The sequence below is a fragment of the Delphinapterus leucas genome, chromosome 5 (assembly GCF_059928025.1).
Source record: "Delphinapterus leucas isolate spDelLeu-1000000601 "Yukka" chromosome 5, BTC_Dleu_Yukka2, whole genome shotgun sequence".
Classification (NCBI taxonomy): Eukaryota; Metazoa; Chordata; class Mammalia; order Artiodactyla; family Monodontidae; genus Delphinapterus; species Delphinapterus leucas.
Genome location: NC_143133.1, coordinates 100,069,933 through 100,086,422, shown reverse-complemented (window position 1 = coordinate 100,086,422; position 16,490 = coordinate 100,069,933). Strand labels below are relative to the sequence as shown.

Genomic DNA, 16,490 nt, shown 5'->3' with positions numbered 1-16,490 from the left:
AATACCAGGATCCAGTGAAGGGTGACCTAGCAGCTCAGGCTGGGACTGGACAAGTTTAGCAGAGTGTCATCTTTATTTGAAATTATCATGAATTCATCTTTTTTCCTTTTTACAAAGAGCTCAGAATCATGCCACCCACTCCAGAACGCCCCATCTTCTGCTCATCTCCTCCTCCACTTTCCCCTTGGCCCCAACCAGGTCTCCACAGCAACTAATCTGTGATGACATAAAAATTCATAATTCTCTTTTCAATACTTTCACAACACTTCTACAAAAGTCTTCTTATTCCCATGATTCATTTTATGCAAACTGTACAGCTCAGAGTGGGAAAAATGGGATTAGAAATGGTACAAGTGAGATCAATTAATCATTAATTAATGAATGGTCTGCCATATGAAGAAAGGTTTAAGTATTTGATAAAGGAACAAAGTTTGTATGTTATTAAGGCCTAATTCTTTAATCATTAAAACCATAATTCTTATGCAAAAATAAAGTGATTGCATGAAGAAGTTTCTTTTAACTCATTAATGAAGGAAATGGCAGAATAGCAGTTCCATGAAGATATGAGAAATTAGGATTTACATAGCCTGTGGAAAAAAGAACACTGAAATAAGATTACTAAATTAAATCAAAACTTGTAAATGTCCTACAGGGCAACCAGACCTATCTTTGTGGTTATGTTTTCTACCAGGCAGAAAAAAAAAACAACAGAGTTTCACTTTATCAGCTTTCTACGAGTTTACAGTGTTGTAAAACGTCTGGACCCCAATCAATTGCGAATATTAAGTCCAAAAAATTATGTTCCACAAAACAGTCAGATGACCCTTAAGAGGGCTTGTTAAAAATTGCTCAAGTATTGGGCTTCCCTGGTGGCGCAGTGGTTGAGAGTCTGCCTGCCGATGCTGGGGACGCGGGTTCGTGTCCCGGTCCGGGAAGATCCCACATACCACGGAGCGGCTGGGCCCGTGAGCCATGGCCGCTGGGCCTGCGCATCCAGATCTTGTGCTCCGCGGCGGGAGAGGCCACAACAGTGAGAGGCCCGCGTACTGCAAAAAAAAAAAAAAAAAATGCTCAAGTATGATATTAAAAATTACATGCTCATTTTTTGCACTAATCCCAAGTGTTGGATAATTTTCCTGAACAGTGTCTAAGGCTATTGACATAAATAATTTCTACATGCTCTGAATAGATGAACCTGAGTCCTGACAGAGTAAATCCTTTTTAAGTTTGCAAGAAATACATTTAAGGTGAATAAAGCCGAAGACTAGTTTACAGAGCAGTTTGTTATTTCTGGAATGACTGGAAAATAAATGAATTCCACTACAATATTTAATGATGAATATAACTAGTCATAGAGAAATTAAAATATTGGCCAGAATGCATGAGATTGCTGCCAATTCATATTCAATTTGTTTAAAATCAAACACATCCTCTCTATTTAGACTCACCCACTCAGCAGTAAATTTTTTCTCAACATTCCCATTTCTATTAATGGCAGCTCTATTTTCTTAGCCTCCCAGCCTGAAACCCCTGATTGATTTTTACTCCATACTCACCTTATGACTGAGTCATTTTCTACATCCTAAAAATTTTGTTTGCTGGATGTCTTACATCTAATTACCATGCCTTTCCTTTAACAGCGTTATGATTGAAGTTTTCCTGAAATAATTTTCCAGACTTCAGTCTCTACCTAAGTTGATATTTCAAAACTATAGGTTTGAGCAATAATTCCACTGATCAATGCCTCCAATGGCTTTGCATCACTTATAATTTAAGCCTAGTAACCTCTCCCTGACATGGATAGCCCTCTGTAATCCACGTTTTTCCACCTTTCATACTACACCCATTCTAGGGTCCTGTATTACCATTGTCTTACTTGACTGGATCCCCACCTTTTGGAATGCTGCGCATTCATAAGTATTCTCTTATTGAATACCACCTTGTTCCAAAATATTTTTTATATCTGTTCCAAAAGACTTTTCATATCTTCCCAAAGAATAGGATCTTTTCTTCATATGGGTCCTACTAGTACCTGTATTTTAAACATAGTCTTATTACCCTTATTGATTGAAATTCACTGAGAAGAAAGATGGTATGTATTCACCTTTGTGTATCATGCAGTGCCTGAGTGTTGTGCCTTGCATATAATAGTAGCTTGATAAATATTTGAAAATTGCTGCTCAGGTCCTCCCTCAGCATGTTTCTTGGTGCTATTCCAAAGACAGAATTCAGGACAGGATTATAACTTTAATATAGTATGCGATTCAGTATGTTCTTATGCCAATAAATATTTATTCACCCTATTAATCACCATGAAGATAAATTAACCAAGTATCAGTACATAAATTATTGCTTTTGGCATTTGCTCATGCTTCAGATATAAAGTTTTGCTGCTTTCATGTGGTTGTTTGATTTATTCATTTTTAGAAATGCATATTCCTCAATTTCTTTTGCATGCCTGTTTAGTTTAATATGTTAATGATTAATTATAAAATATGCCATGTAGGCTCTATGTGCATGTGAAAAGACCAAACTATTTTTTAACCATTCCAACTACCTGTAACAATACTAAATTATCTACCTTCTACGCATGCTCTAAACTATAGTTGACTGGCTTAAACAATTTATAGTTAAAATGATTATGGATTCAGTCTTTCACAACATGATTTTAAAGGAAAATATTCCTGGCTTAATTTTGAGAAATCATATGTATAATATATATTATATGACATATTTGTGTCTGATGTATTTGTGTGCATCATGTGGAGACATAGAATAGCCATGTGCTGGAGTTGACTCTTGCAGCTCATGAGAGCCACTTGTATACATCCAACTATGAGTTTTTTGACCTCATATTGTAGCTTGAAATCTGCCATGTAAGATTTAAGACATAGAAATTGGCTGACTCTACAAATCAAGGCATTCCTCCCCCCGGAGAGCCAATTGTTAAATTTTTATTGGAACACTACTGTGTGTGTGTGTGTGTGTGTGTGTTTGTGTGTGGTATATATATATATATATATATATATATATATATATATATATATGCAGTAACCTATGCTGGAAAGAAAAAGCAATTACCAAGAAAACTTTTGAAAAGTCAGCTTTTTTTGCATTCTTCATTATATTCACCTTTTCTCATTAATGTTGCATATCACATTTTATTTTGTAAATAGCTAGGATGAAGTAATATTACAACATAGACTCCCTTAATATTCAGTCACAACAATGCTGGGAGCCCTGCAGCAAGTGAATAAGTTAATGGGGTTTCTCAGTGACAAAATTGTTCTAATACCCATACTCATGTTTTAGTGATGCTTTTTAAAATGTAAATAGGAAGTTAAATGTACATTTGCCTAATAATACACAGGTTTGAAATTTATTGATGGATTTGTATATCAATAAGAAATAAATCTAAACCTCAGATACATTTCTAAGTAAATAATTGTACTCCCTTCTGCTATCTGATTTCATTTGAATAGTGATTTATTTTCAGTAGCATGGCTGCTTGCTTTCTGAATTGATTTGCAAAGATTGCTGAGGGAATAGCAGTCCGTGAATATAAATAAATTTTCATCTAAAAGTATTTGTTATAGAACGTTAGAGCTAGAACAGACTAGGAAGTCATCTAGCTCTCAGTCTGTTCACCGCCTCATTGTGCCTGAGAAGGAAACATCCCACAAGTAACAATGACTCACCAAGATAGGGATCCTTAACATCAGGATGGGTAGAGAGTTTTTAGAAACTCTACATGGAAGATAAAGCTCTTCAGGTGATTTTAACATATAGCCCTTCCCCCTCCATATTCTGCATCCCATGGGAGTGTGTCCCTTCCAATTAGTCACAGATCTAGTCCAATAATTTTTTTACTTAAAAACCTCAGCCCCAAACAAATTGAAACTGAAGATCACAAAGACAGAGAAGGACTATATCTCAGTGATTTTTTAAAAATTGTAGCAGTTCTTCTAATTCTTTGTGTCTACTTTTTTTTAATGTTTGGATAGGTCAGGAAAATAATTCCCTTTAAAAAGCAGAACAACCTTTTCCCCTGAAATAATGAATACCTTTGGCTAGATAACTTCTAGCTGATAAATTTTTGTTATTGTAAGTTACTTCTTTCCATAAAACCTAATTTTTTCCGGGTAAAGTTGAAAGTAGCTAGTATTTTTTGTTTGCAACTCTGTTAGTATTTTCAGTTAATTTTAATGACATTTTTATTGACAAAAATTTGTAATGCTTTACTGATGATAAAACATTTTTAAAAATGTGTATCTTTACTGGTTTCTCTGAAAACAATATAGGAAGAAGGGATATTTATCACACTGCTAGTATATCCTGGGCAAGTGGACATTATAATCAAGTTCAATTCAGTTCCGTTCTATTTAAGAGATTGTCACAAACTGTTTGGCAGTAAATTAATAACTTGAAACCAAAATCTATGTCTGGACCCTTCTATTATTTGTGTTTGGTTTTATGGTTTAAATGTTCATTTATTGCCTACACAAAAAGCAGACTTGAGAGGATCATCCTGTAAAGCCAGAGGTGGCTACAGTCAAGAGGCATATATTATGGTGCAATAGAAAAAGTAATACAAAAGTAAAAGTTTTTTTATATTATAGTGGGGGACAATTTTTAACAACCATCTCTTTTAAATAAATGACTGATTATAGCATTTACTCATTTCTATGCTGTAAATATTCTCACTGTGATCAACTTCAAGCTACTGATGTAACATCAGTGAGGGCAGAGTTGGAAAGAAATGCTAATAACTGACTCTCAAAAGCCGCTAAAAGCTACTCCAGCACACCACTAGATAATACACATGATTCTCCCACCATAGCACTGTATAAAGAGGAACTCTTCTCATACAACCCTTCTCATGGGAATGAAATGGAGATTTTATAGAGGAAGCATTAGAAGAGAGGTTGAGAACCTCTTTTAATACATTTGTGCTATAAGAAATCAGGAACAATAATCTACGGAACCCTAGAAATACAGCTGATAAAGATTCTGAACTTTGAGTAACTGAATACCAACTATAATTTGCATTCAACTTTGATAAAATAGATGGCAGGACCATTCCAACATAGAAGATAGAAATTACAGAAAGCCAGCTGATGAACAAAAGGAGAAGAAAGACAACTACAACAAAGTGATTTCCCTTAGCCAAAACTAGGTCAGCAGTTTCATCCATTTCATAGCAGGGAGAAATTTGCTTTCCCTCACAGAACCTCTCTAGAAGAGTACACACAAAAGATACTCAGCGTTTTGTTAAACTGAGTACTTATTCTGTGCTCAAGAGTTGGGATAGAGGAAGATAGACGAAATTAAGAAATATAATGAAAGAAATCAAAAGAAGCAAGGGAAACATAAACATGAAGTAATCATGTAACAAAACTATATATAACAGGCTAACCCATATGGCATAACACTTAGAATGGTAAGTACGTTGAAAATATGCTGATTATAAAATAGGTGCAGTAGGAATGTGATCCCCTGTATATGAAGAATTTATTAAAAGCTGCCCTGACTTTTGTTGCCTTCATTCAGAATTATTTATAGATAAAAATTTGTGTTTTACTGGGGAAATTTCCTCAATATTTTTTGTATAATTTCTCTAGCTGCCATTGTTGTGGGTTTGTGTTTATTTGTAAACATCAATCTTATAAGGGAGCCTAATCTCAGCTGAGTCTTATCTCACCCTGCTTGAATCAGTACTCAGCTTTAACTGTGACGATTGGAACATGTCCACATAATCAATTTCAACCAGGAAAGGAGAAAAAGTTTATCTCAAAAGGATACCAGGTCTATTTTGTTGAAATACTTTAAAATACTTTTTGGTTTGCATTAAGCCAAGGGACACAATAGCTAAAACAATCTTGAAAAAGAACACAGTTGGAGGATTCATACTTCCTTATTTCAAAACTTACCATAAACCTGTAATAGTCAAGACAGTGTGGTATTTGCATGAATATACACATACAGATCATTGAAATGAAATTGAGAGTGCAGAAATAAAGCCTTATATTTATGGTCAATTGATTTTTAACAAGGATTTCAAGACAATTCCATGGGCAAAGAATAGTCTTTTCAGTAATTGGAGCTGGGATAACTAGATCTCCACATGCAAAAGAATGAAGGTGAATCTCTACCTCATCATATGCAAAAATGAAACACAAAATGGATCATAGACTTAAATGTAAGGGGTAAAATTATAAAACATAGGAGTAAATCTTCATGATCTTTGGTTAGGAAATGGTTTCTTAGATATGACACTAAAAGCACAAATGACAAAAAACATAGTTAAATCCAACTTAATATTTAAAAAGTGTGCTTCAAAAGACACCATCAAGAAAGTGAAAAGAGGGCTTCCCTGGTGGCGCAGTGGTTGAGAGTCCACCTGCTGATGCAGGGGACACGGGTTCGTGCCCCGGTCCGGGAAGATCCCACATGCCCTGGAGCGGCTGGGCCCGTGAGCCATGGCCGCTGAGCCTGCGCATCTGGAGCCTGTGCTCCGCAATGGGAGAGGCCACAACAGTGAGTGGCCCGCATACCGAAAAAAAAAAAAAAAAAAAGAAAGTGAAAAGACAATCCATAGAATAGGAGGAAAACATCAACAAATCTTACATGATAAGGGGCTTGTATCCATAATATATAAAGAACTTTTACAATCCACTAATAAAAAGAACATAACACAATTTAAAAAGTGGCCAAAGTAGCTGAACAGACATTTCTCCAAAGAAGATATACAAATGTTTAACAAGCACATGAAAAGATGCTCAACATAATTAGCCATCAGGAAAATGCAAATAAATCACAATGAGATACCATTTCACATACATTAGGATGGCTATCATCAAAAAGATAGATAATAAGTGTTGGAGAGGATAGGGGAAAATTGGAGCCCTCATACACTGCTGGTAGGAATGTAAACTGATGAAGCCACTTTGAAAAACAGTTTGGCTGTTCCTCAAATATTAAACATAGAGCTATTCTATGACCCAGCAGTTCTCCTCTTTTTACCCAAGAGAAATAAAACCTTGTACATTAATGCTCATAACAACATTATTCATAATAGCCAAAAAGTAGAAACAACCTAAATGTCCATCAAATGACCAGTGACTAATAAATAAATAAAAGTGATGTATTCATACAGTAGAATGTTATTCAGCCATAAAAAGGAATGAAGTAGTGATTTAAATGAACCTTGAAAATATTATGCTGTGTGAAAGAAACCAGTCACAAAAGGTCACATATTGTATGATTCCATTTAACTGATATGTCCAGAATAGACAATTTTATAGAGACAGAAAGTAAGTTAGTCATTGCCTCAGGTTGGTAAGAAACAGAGTATAATGTTTCCTTTCGGGGTGATGAAAACACTACAAATTGATTCTTGTGATGGTTGCACAACTTTGTGACTATCCTAAAACAACATTGAATTGTACAAATTAGATTTGTGAATTTTGTCTCAATGAAACTGTTAAAAAAAGTTACATGGGCAATATTTTATATTTCAAGTCAAAACTAAATCTAAACTCTAGTACTGTGATTTGAAAGCCATCTATAGCATAGGGATATATCATCTAGGAGATAAATGGACAGTAATCTCACCCTGTTGGCCCACAATTGATCAAGTCTTTATTAGAATCCTATATCTAGTTTTAATCGCTACCCTTTAATAATGATGTGGAAAAATTGAATATGATTCTGAGAAGCCCATCACAGTGATGCTCAATTATTACAGGCCAAAGCTGATGAAAGAACATGAGGATGTTGGTATAATTTAATCTAGAATCAAGGAGAAAAGCAGAGCTGGGTATTTGGGCTATGTAATCAAGGGTTGTCTGCTGACATAGGAAATCTACTAGCATATGGCATGAGAGGAAATGAACTAGCTCTGCACCATATCTGTAAAGGATATAATTAAGTAAAGTTGGAATAAATTGAAACCAGATAACTTCACATTATATATTTTTTCTGATAATGAGAGTAAAATTATTTACAGGAAGATGTTAACAAGACAGATTTAAAAATCTAGAGATACTTAAGATTAGGAAGTACAGATACTTTTAAGAGTTTAAAGAACATGAAAAATGCATAAGCCTTTTGTGTATGAAAATACAGGATACAAATGGATATACATTAAATGATTACAGTTAAAGAAACTTCCTAGCAAAAAGACTAGAAAGAAATATAACAGAAGTTTAACCGTTCTTATCATTAATTTGAGGATGAGTGCATATTGTTACCTTTTTTCCTGTATTTTTTATATTTCTCATAATTTACATAAATATATTTATAATCAACAAAAATTTAAAAAGCATATAGGGTACATATAATCTGTTTTAGTTTATGTGTGTGTGTGTCCTCTCCAGATACTGTCACATTTGTTATTTGTTATTTATTTATTTATTTACTTATTGCTGCATTGGGTGTCTATTGCTGTACGCGGGCTTTCTCTAGTTGCGGTGAGCGGGGGCTACTCTTCGTAGTGGTGTGCGGGCTTCTCATTGCGGTGCCTTCTCTTGTTGCGGAGCATGGGCTCTAGGCGCATGGGCTTCAGTAGTCGTGGCATGCAGGCTCAGTAGTTGTGGCTCATGGGCTCTGGAGTGAAGGCTGAGTAGTTGTGGTGCACGAGCTCAGTTGCTCCGTGCATGTGGAATCTTCCTGGATCAGGGCTCGAACCCGTGTCCCCTGCATTGGCAGGCAGATTCTTAACCACTGCGCCACCAAGGAAGTCCAAATGTCACATTTTAATCACATTTTTTCCGCAGGCAAGAAATGTCTACACCAGGAACAAAGAGATTGTGTTAACCTCTCCACTTCATTAGATTTTTTTTCTGAATTATTAGATCTATCTGATAACACTATCTTATTTGGGATTTATGATTTTCACCAAATATATCTTACACACTATATTTTCTCAAATAAAATACAATGTAGTGAGAATTCCTCATCTCTTATTTTAGATGCTTATACTTTAGATATTTTTAATAGCGAACTATTTCACAAAACATACATTTTACCACCCATATTGCTTGAGTATAAAGAATCTATAAAGAGAAAAAGTAATTGGACTCTTTCCAGGGTGCTCTGGTTTAATTCGATTTTACAATGCCACTGGCTCATCTTTCCTTTGGGGTTCTCAAAGCTGTTGTAGCTCAGCAAGTATTTACTGAGTGATTACCATGAGCAAGTTTCTTCTCAGAGTTTCAAAGTCTTTATATTCCCACATAGCAGATAAATTTTAAAAATTTTGCAAATTAATCTAAGTTAGTAATTCAGAGTTCTTATTTGGAGATTCCCAGGTAAGCAAGCCTGCTGGAAAGTAAACACACAACCAAGAGGTGTGCTCCGGCTTCTATTCTTTTTTTGGTCTATGGTAACTTTCATCCACAGTCCTAGTTGGCTTTTCTATATGGACTTTTAAGTTTGATGTCAAGTTAATGACTATGTAATAATATTTACTTAATATACGTTCATTTCTCTAGAACTGTAGCCTCCAAGAAATTCTGATTTCTGGGCTTCCCCTCAGCCCATATTTCTGGGGTAGGCATCTTATGTGTGTTTGTTTTAGCTCACTGAATTTGAAAGCATCCAGGCTCAGATGATTACGTTAAAGGGTTTTGCTCATTTGCCTTCTCCATAGAACAGTGGTCTTCAGCCCTTGACACCACAGTCTCTGGGGAGCTTTTAAAACATGCAAATCCCTTGACTTCACCCAAGGCCAACTGTATTACAATATTGGAGGTACAAGGGGTGATTGGGGTTTTTAGTGGTGTTTTATTGTTTATTTTTTTGTTTTCCTTTAAGAGCATTACAGGTGATCTCTAAGGTACAGTGAGATTTGACAATTACTGCATTAGCCTGTGAATAACTTGTGACCAGGGATGCTGTGTTGTTATCTTGATTTTCACCATCTAATACCGTGCTCTGTATTCGTTGTTCTATGAAAGTTTGTTGAATGAGTGATGGGCCAGACATCCCCTATCATATTTGCCCGTGCCTGCAACCTGAGTGACATTCAGCTGAGTCCAGTTCCAGGTTTAGTCATGTCGGTCTTCATTTTCTTAGCACAGGTGCAGCAGTGAACACCAGTGAGAGTCTCCCTCCATCCTCGTCTGTCAACGATATCTCCTCCATGTCCACTGACCAGACCCTGGCATCTGACACTGACAGCAGCCTGGAAGCCTCGGCAGGACCCCTGGGTTGTTGCAGGTGACTAGCCGCCTGCCTGCGAAACCCAGCGTTCTTCAGGAGATGATGTGATGGAACACACACACGCAGACACTCACGCACACACACAAACACAGACATGCAACGACAAGAAAACAGCAAGGGAGAGAATCCAAGCCTAAAATTGAAACAAATCTTTCAGCCTGCTTCTTCTCCAGAGTTCTGTATTGCAGCTAAGCCAAATGTATATTTAACTTCTAGTTGCTCTTGCTTTGGTCTTCTTCTAACGATGCTTACTACAGAAAGCAAATCAAACACAATTAGAGAAGCCTTTTCCATAAAGTGTAATTTTAATGGCTGCAGAACCAGCGACCTGTAACTGCCCTTTCAAATGGCATGACAAGGTGTGCAGTGGTCCCATCCAGCATGTGTGTGTCTCTATCTTGCATCTACCTGCTCCTTTTGGCCTAGTCAGATGGATGTAGATACAGATCCGCATGTGTCTGTATTCATACAGCATACTTACTTAGAGATGCTACTGTCCGTGTCCTCAGGGCTCTACCAAGACATCATGCACTGGGGTACCACATGGTCCATTTCATGTGATCTATTACTCTGACATAAACCCATCTGTAATATATTGCCAGTATATAAGCTATTTAGTTTGTTAATTGATTAAGCTGTATGTCTTACAAGAAAACATGTAAAGAGGGGAACATGGGGGGAGTGAGCTCTCTTGGACCCTTGAAGATGTAGCTTCCAAATTTGAACTGATTAAATGGCACCTGTATACCAATTTCTAGAAAGAACATATGTGATGCTTATGTACAGTGTGGGGTGGGAGGGGGTAACAGTTTCCAGGTGCTAAATGTGTTTTGACCTTTAGAAGGAAGGCAGGAATAAAGGCTGAGGGTCTTTTCTCTGATAGAGAGTGGTGGGGCAGTGCGGAGGAAGGCCTGAAGGAGATTATTAGCCAGATACTAGGAGACACCGACATTCATATTTTAGAAAGGAGACCCCATTTGCTGTTTACAAATTATGTGTCACAACTGTCAGGTGAAGAGGCAGGGTTAGTGTGTATATATCTGATGGTAAGAACCCTTCCCTGGAACAGAGTGGAATTGCTTCCGTACGGTATCCCTAACAGAAAATGAGCCTACCTAGGCTATTTTCAGATTGTAGGTTGTGTTTTCCATGAGTGTGCTACTTTCCAGGTTTATACCTTGCCAAGGTCTTATTTAGAGAAGAAATATTACTGCCCTCTTCTAGAATTAAAAAAAGAAATTACTTAAAAAATACCCAAAGCCCAGGGTGATCCTCAGGTTAGCCTTTGAAAACATTTCCACAGACATTCCTCAGGGGTTTCCGCGACTCCTTAATATGGCTGATGTTTCATGTTTATTTGTTTATTTCATACATTTCAACAATCCAAGAAGGGCTGATCATCTGAGTTTTGTACGGCAGGTGACATGACAGCAATAACTCTGCCCATAAGTTACTGCTGTTAAGTAGCTTTAGCAATAGAGTGTCTTAAAAGCCATGAAGCATTTATGTCAATGTTTAGCAAAATCTCCTGAATTTAGCTCAAATTAAATGAAAGTGCTTTCCTGGGCACTTAAGGAGGCACTGTGAAACATCCTGGTTCTATACAAGGCGATACCAGGGTGACTTCTCAGCAATAATAGGGACCAGGTCGAGGCTTCTCTTCTTATTCACTTTGGTGAAGTATTCATCACAGCTCTTTGCACTCTGACCATTTTGGTGCTCACCAGTGCGGTGGTATTTCACCTGAAGAAGAAGTGAAACGCATGGGATGGGTGGTTGATATGTGTGAGATGACTGGCAAATGGAATCCCTTTGAAAACAGAGCAGACAAGAATGCCAGTGCTCTGAAAACTGCCTTAAACACAACAGTAGGAAAGCTGTGTCTCTTTTCAAGCAATAGAGTCAACCCTGACCATCGCCGTGGGAGCAATGCTGCCATTTATGGTATTGCTTCACACAGTAGGATTCATGACAAGAGGTCATTTATTTCAAATGGAGAGAAAAAACGTTAGACTGTGCCGCTTGTCTCCTGGAATAGCAGGGGCCCAGTTTCTCTATCTTGCTGCCAGAGTTTTTGGTTAATATTGCAGACAACCTGATTTTAAAAATGCTTCCCCAATCACATGAGCTTTCTCACTTTTCTTTCTGTCACACTCCCCCAACCCCCTCCCCCATTTTTAAAGCTTCTCTTCTCTGTATTCCCTTTTCTTTGCTTATCTGCTTTCTCCATGCTCTTCTCTTGCTATACCTGTGGCCTTTCCACTCCCGGCTCTTTAACCACACAGAATTGAGTGCAGAGAGCAGGCAGCTGTTGAAAGAGAGTCACAAGGGAAATTTCATCAGCCACAAAATGACATCAGAAAACAGAAGAAAATCTCCAGCCAGCATCTTAGAACTGCTTGACAGTTAGATTCTCTCTCATGTCTGCGGAAGTGATTTTTTTTTTTCAATCAGATGAAACCAGGCAAGAACTAGCCAATGCCCCTCCCCTGCTATTGCCACCTTCCCTAAACTCTACTAGTCTGATCTCTCCTGTTGTATGGCTCTTGGGGGCTGATTCCCTTTAGCCAGAACTCCCTATGGACAAGAAAAAATGAAACAAATCCTTCATAGTGAAATATCATGTACAAATTGTGAGCTAATAAGGGTTAGCTTCTTGACTGCTTATAGAATTAATTTTCCTAGGTTGTCAAAGCAAGACAGGTGATGGGCCAACAAAGAGAATAATCATTTCAAAAGCCCGCTGGTCCTTCACAATCTTGGGTCCATTTTATTATAGTATCTTCAGGAGGTGATTATGTTATTACCAAATTCAGAGAATATACTATGTTCTGCAATGAGTCTTCTTTTCTTAAAAAAAACAAATGTTTCCTGTATAGTCACCTATTACTTCCAAAGGACTCTCTTGCTTTTCAGGCAGGGAAGTGTCAAGTCACCTGGTCTATATTCTTGGAAAAAGTGAAGGTCCTGCCTGTAGTTGGGGGTTTCCTTTCAGAATGTGAAGTTGGCACACTGAGAGGCCTAACCTGTCACTTCCTATAGGGCAAGTAGTTTCACAGCGATCCTTAAAGAAGTGTTTTATAGTATTTTGTAGGAGGGATAGCTGTATGCCTATGTGCAGGAGGAACTAGATTGTTGGGAGATCTTGGCAAAACCACCACTACCAGTTTGATTTTTTTATATGTATTTTGTGGGCCAATGTGTTAAAAAGAGATACATTGGCCTTACAACCAAATTTCTTCTTGTGGAATAAAAACTGATAATAATCTTGCATCTTCAAGAATCTGATGACTGAGCTTTGAGGGAATGTACCCCACAGGTGGACCAGAGTCTGGTCAGTTCCCTCCAATTGGAGTAAACTATTTAATTGAGGGCCAAGGAGCTGGATAGTTTTTTTCTCAATCTTTTATCATTATCAGAAAATTATTACCTGTGGATACTGATAGCAGCTGACTGATAAATCCGAAAATAGGCCTTGACAAATGGAATAAGTAGAATAGGTGAGATTACATAAATCCTTTTATGACCTGCCAGGGGAAAAAAGAAAACAATAAGCAAAACAGACTTTTAAATTTTAACTAGTCACTGCAAAATCTAAATTCTGCAAAGTCTATTTCTATTTGATTCTCTTAACATATGACAATCTAAATCTTAAAAGCATTATGCTCTGCACAGAACACGATCATCAGCTTTGCTGAAAAAGTTATCTTCTATAGCTCAGAGAAAGGGATCAAGCTGCCCCAAGCATCTTTGAGCCCACCCACTTTGGGTCTGAGGAGGAATCCCACCCCCGCCCTACTCACAATACCCCACATGCGTTTTAATTGTGAAAGACAGACATTTTCCACAGATACCATTGAACCAAGAATGGAAACTCTTTTCTCTAAGAACAACAATCAAGTTATAATGTAAATAGTTATATTAATTATTTTCCATGTGATTAAAATATAAGATTTTATTTCTTTTAGCACTTGGGCAGTTTTTTCGCTGTCTGAAATGGCTCACATTGACACATTTCCTTGGTCAGCAAGCTGAAATGGAAGGCCTCTGTATATGGACTCCTGTATATCTAACTTTTGATTACGTGGGACCAATGGCCAGTATATTCTAATGGACACAAATCTCCCACCCCTAGTTAGCATTAAACTGTTCACCTTGCCATGTCTATCTTGCGACAAGACCTGACGAACCTGCCTGTTATTCTGCATGATTGGACTCCAAAGACTACTACAAATGATGAGAATTGTCCTGTGTCCGTGTTCATAAAACGGACTTAAAACCCACACCCATATTCATACACATCTCACCTCTACAGTTCTAGATCAATCCTGGAAGGCAAAACTACGTAAATCCAGTTTCTCTGCAAGGTCTTAGTGGTAAGAACTGAAAGTCAGCCTGATGGATCAAATGCACTTCAGTGATGTTTAATAAGGATTTGAAATTATTTAAATCATTTCTGTGTTCTTTCTCTCTTTTTTAATTTTTTTTCCTTTGTTTTCAAAATGTTGGTGGAACAAGAGGGCGAACGAGGGGAGAACTTTGGCTTTTTTGAACTCTTTGTAGGTGGATACTATGTTGATACATTATGATTTCTGTTTCTTATGAACTATTAAAAACTAGAGCAAATATGCTTCCAGTAACATAAAACCAAATCCAAATCCAGACTTTGTTGGAGTTTGCCTTGTTGCCAGTGGCTGTTGTCCTGTCTTGGGTTTCATGTCCTGACAGTAACTCTGAAGCATCTCACGTTTCATCATGTGGTCTGATTGTGCCAGGGAATAAATAAGAAATGAGGAATGAGCTACTTTTTCACAGTGGGTAATGAGTGTGTAATATGTATGTGACCATGCAGAAGGCTGTGCTTTCATTTGAGATTGGTTTCTTCTAAAAATGACCTTCTTTTCTATCTAGGGATATTGGTTGTACATCTGCAATTCAGTAAGTTTCCTTTAAAGTATAAGATTGATGGAAAGGAAAAAATAATTTTCTGGAAGTATTAGGTGACTAAAGCAGGGTTAAATATCTTAGGTTAATTTATTAGAATTTCTAATCAGTTTAATTATTACTCGAGAGAGGGTAAAAGATTTTTTTTGTCTACATGGTAGCCAACCTTAATATCTCAAACTCCTTGGTGAATTTTTAAAATATGATTTTGTTTCTTGATAAGGTCACCAAACCCATGTTAATTAAGCTGGAAGTGTCTGACAGTGTTGAGGAATGGCCCTTCTATTTCTGTAAATAAAACATTTTGTTTAACCAGTTAACTATTAGAAAAAAATCTGGAAGATAAACATACCTATTCTTTTGCGTTAACACAATTTATCCTTTTATTTATAAGAAAAATAGAAACCCAAAGCCTTTTGTTATCTCTGGCATAGATTTTATTCTAATTTAAACCACAAATCTTTACTATCTTAGTAAAATAAGTTTAAAAGTGGCCAAATATAGGTACCTGAAAATACCCACAATATTAAGATGGGAAATTAAATTCCACAAGATTGCTTATGGAGAGAAAGGGTCAGAAGGAATTATTGGTGCATACCAGGTACCATAAAATGTTACCAAATATTTGGGTAAGTTTGACCCAGTTTGCAGTAAGAAGAAAGGTGTCTTGAAAACTACCTTATGCAGCAACCAGTCTAGAAGGAGGATTCTGTTTGCTCAGTAGTTGAACTGGGTTTTACCCAAGATAGAGATTTTTTGACCTTACCGATTTATCAGAATGATATTTTTTACTTGTTGCGTGCCTTTCCTCCCAGCTTTTTGAAAGGCATGCCTGGAAGACATTTGCAACTAGTGAAACACACTGAAAATCCCACTGTCTCAGATCAGTTCATGTCAGGGACCAATGAACGTGGCAAGTCATGTCCCTCAGGTCCAGACTGAATTCCATCTGCTCATTCTTTTAGATCAGTGTGTTCTGTTTTAGTTACTGAAACAAGCTGTAGAAATGCACAGTTCTTGAGCACATGAAATGTGATGGCACATACACAAAAAGAGTCAAATGCCCCTTTGAAATTTCCCATCCTCTCTATGTCACATATTTCTTGCTTTAAAGATATGCTTATCCTAGTATAAAACCCAATGTAAAATGTCTGAAATGCAATTTAGAGGATTTAAGCTTTACTCCATGGAGTGAGTGACTTCACTTCCTTGTCACTGAACTTCTGATACTGTCCTTCCCTGAATTCTTGTCTGGAATCCTTCTGTTTACCCAGCCGTCCACATTGTCTGCAACTCAAAAGCAGGTGCAAAATGTTATTCAT

The 16,490-nt window shown here is 37.1% G+C and overlaps 1 protein-coding gene across 1 annotated transcript in view; it reads left to right on the top strand.

Annotated features, from left to right (window-relative positions):
- Positions 1-11,776, top strand: part of MAPK10 (mitogen-activated protein kinase 10) — a 171,232-nt gene extending 159,456 nt beyond the window's left edge. Inside the window, 1 exon segment of the mRNA XM_022561669.3 lies at positions 10,083-11,776. Coding sequence (XP_022417377.2) covers positions 10,083-10,267 — 185 coding nt within the window. The 3' untranslated portion in view covers positions 10,268-11,776.
- The last annotated feature ends 4,714 nt before the right edge of the window (positions 11,777-16,490 follow it).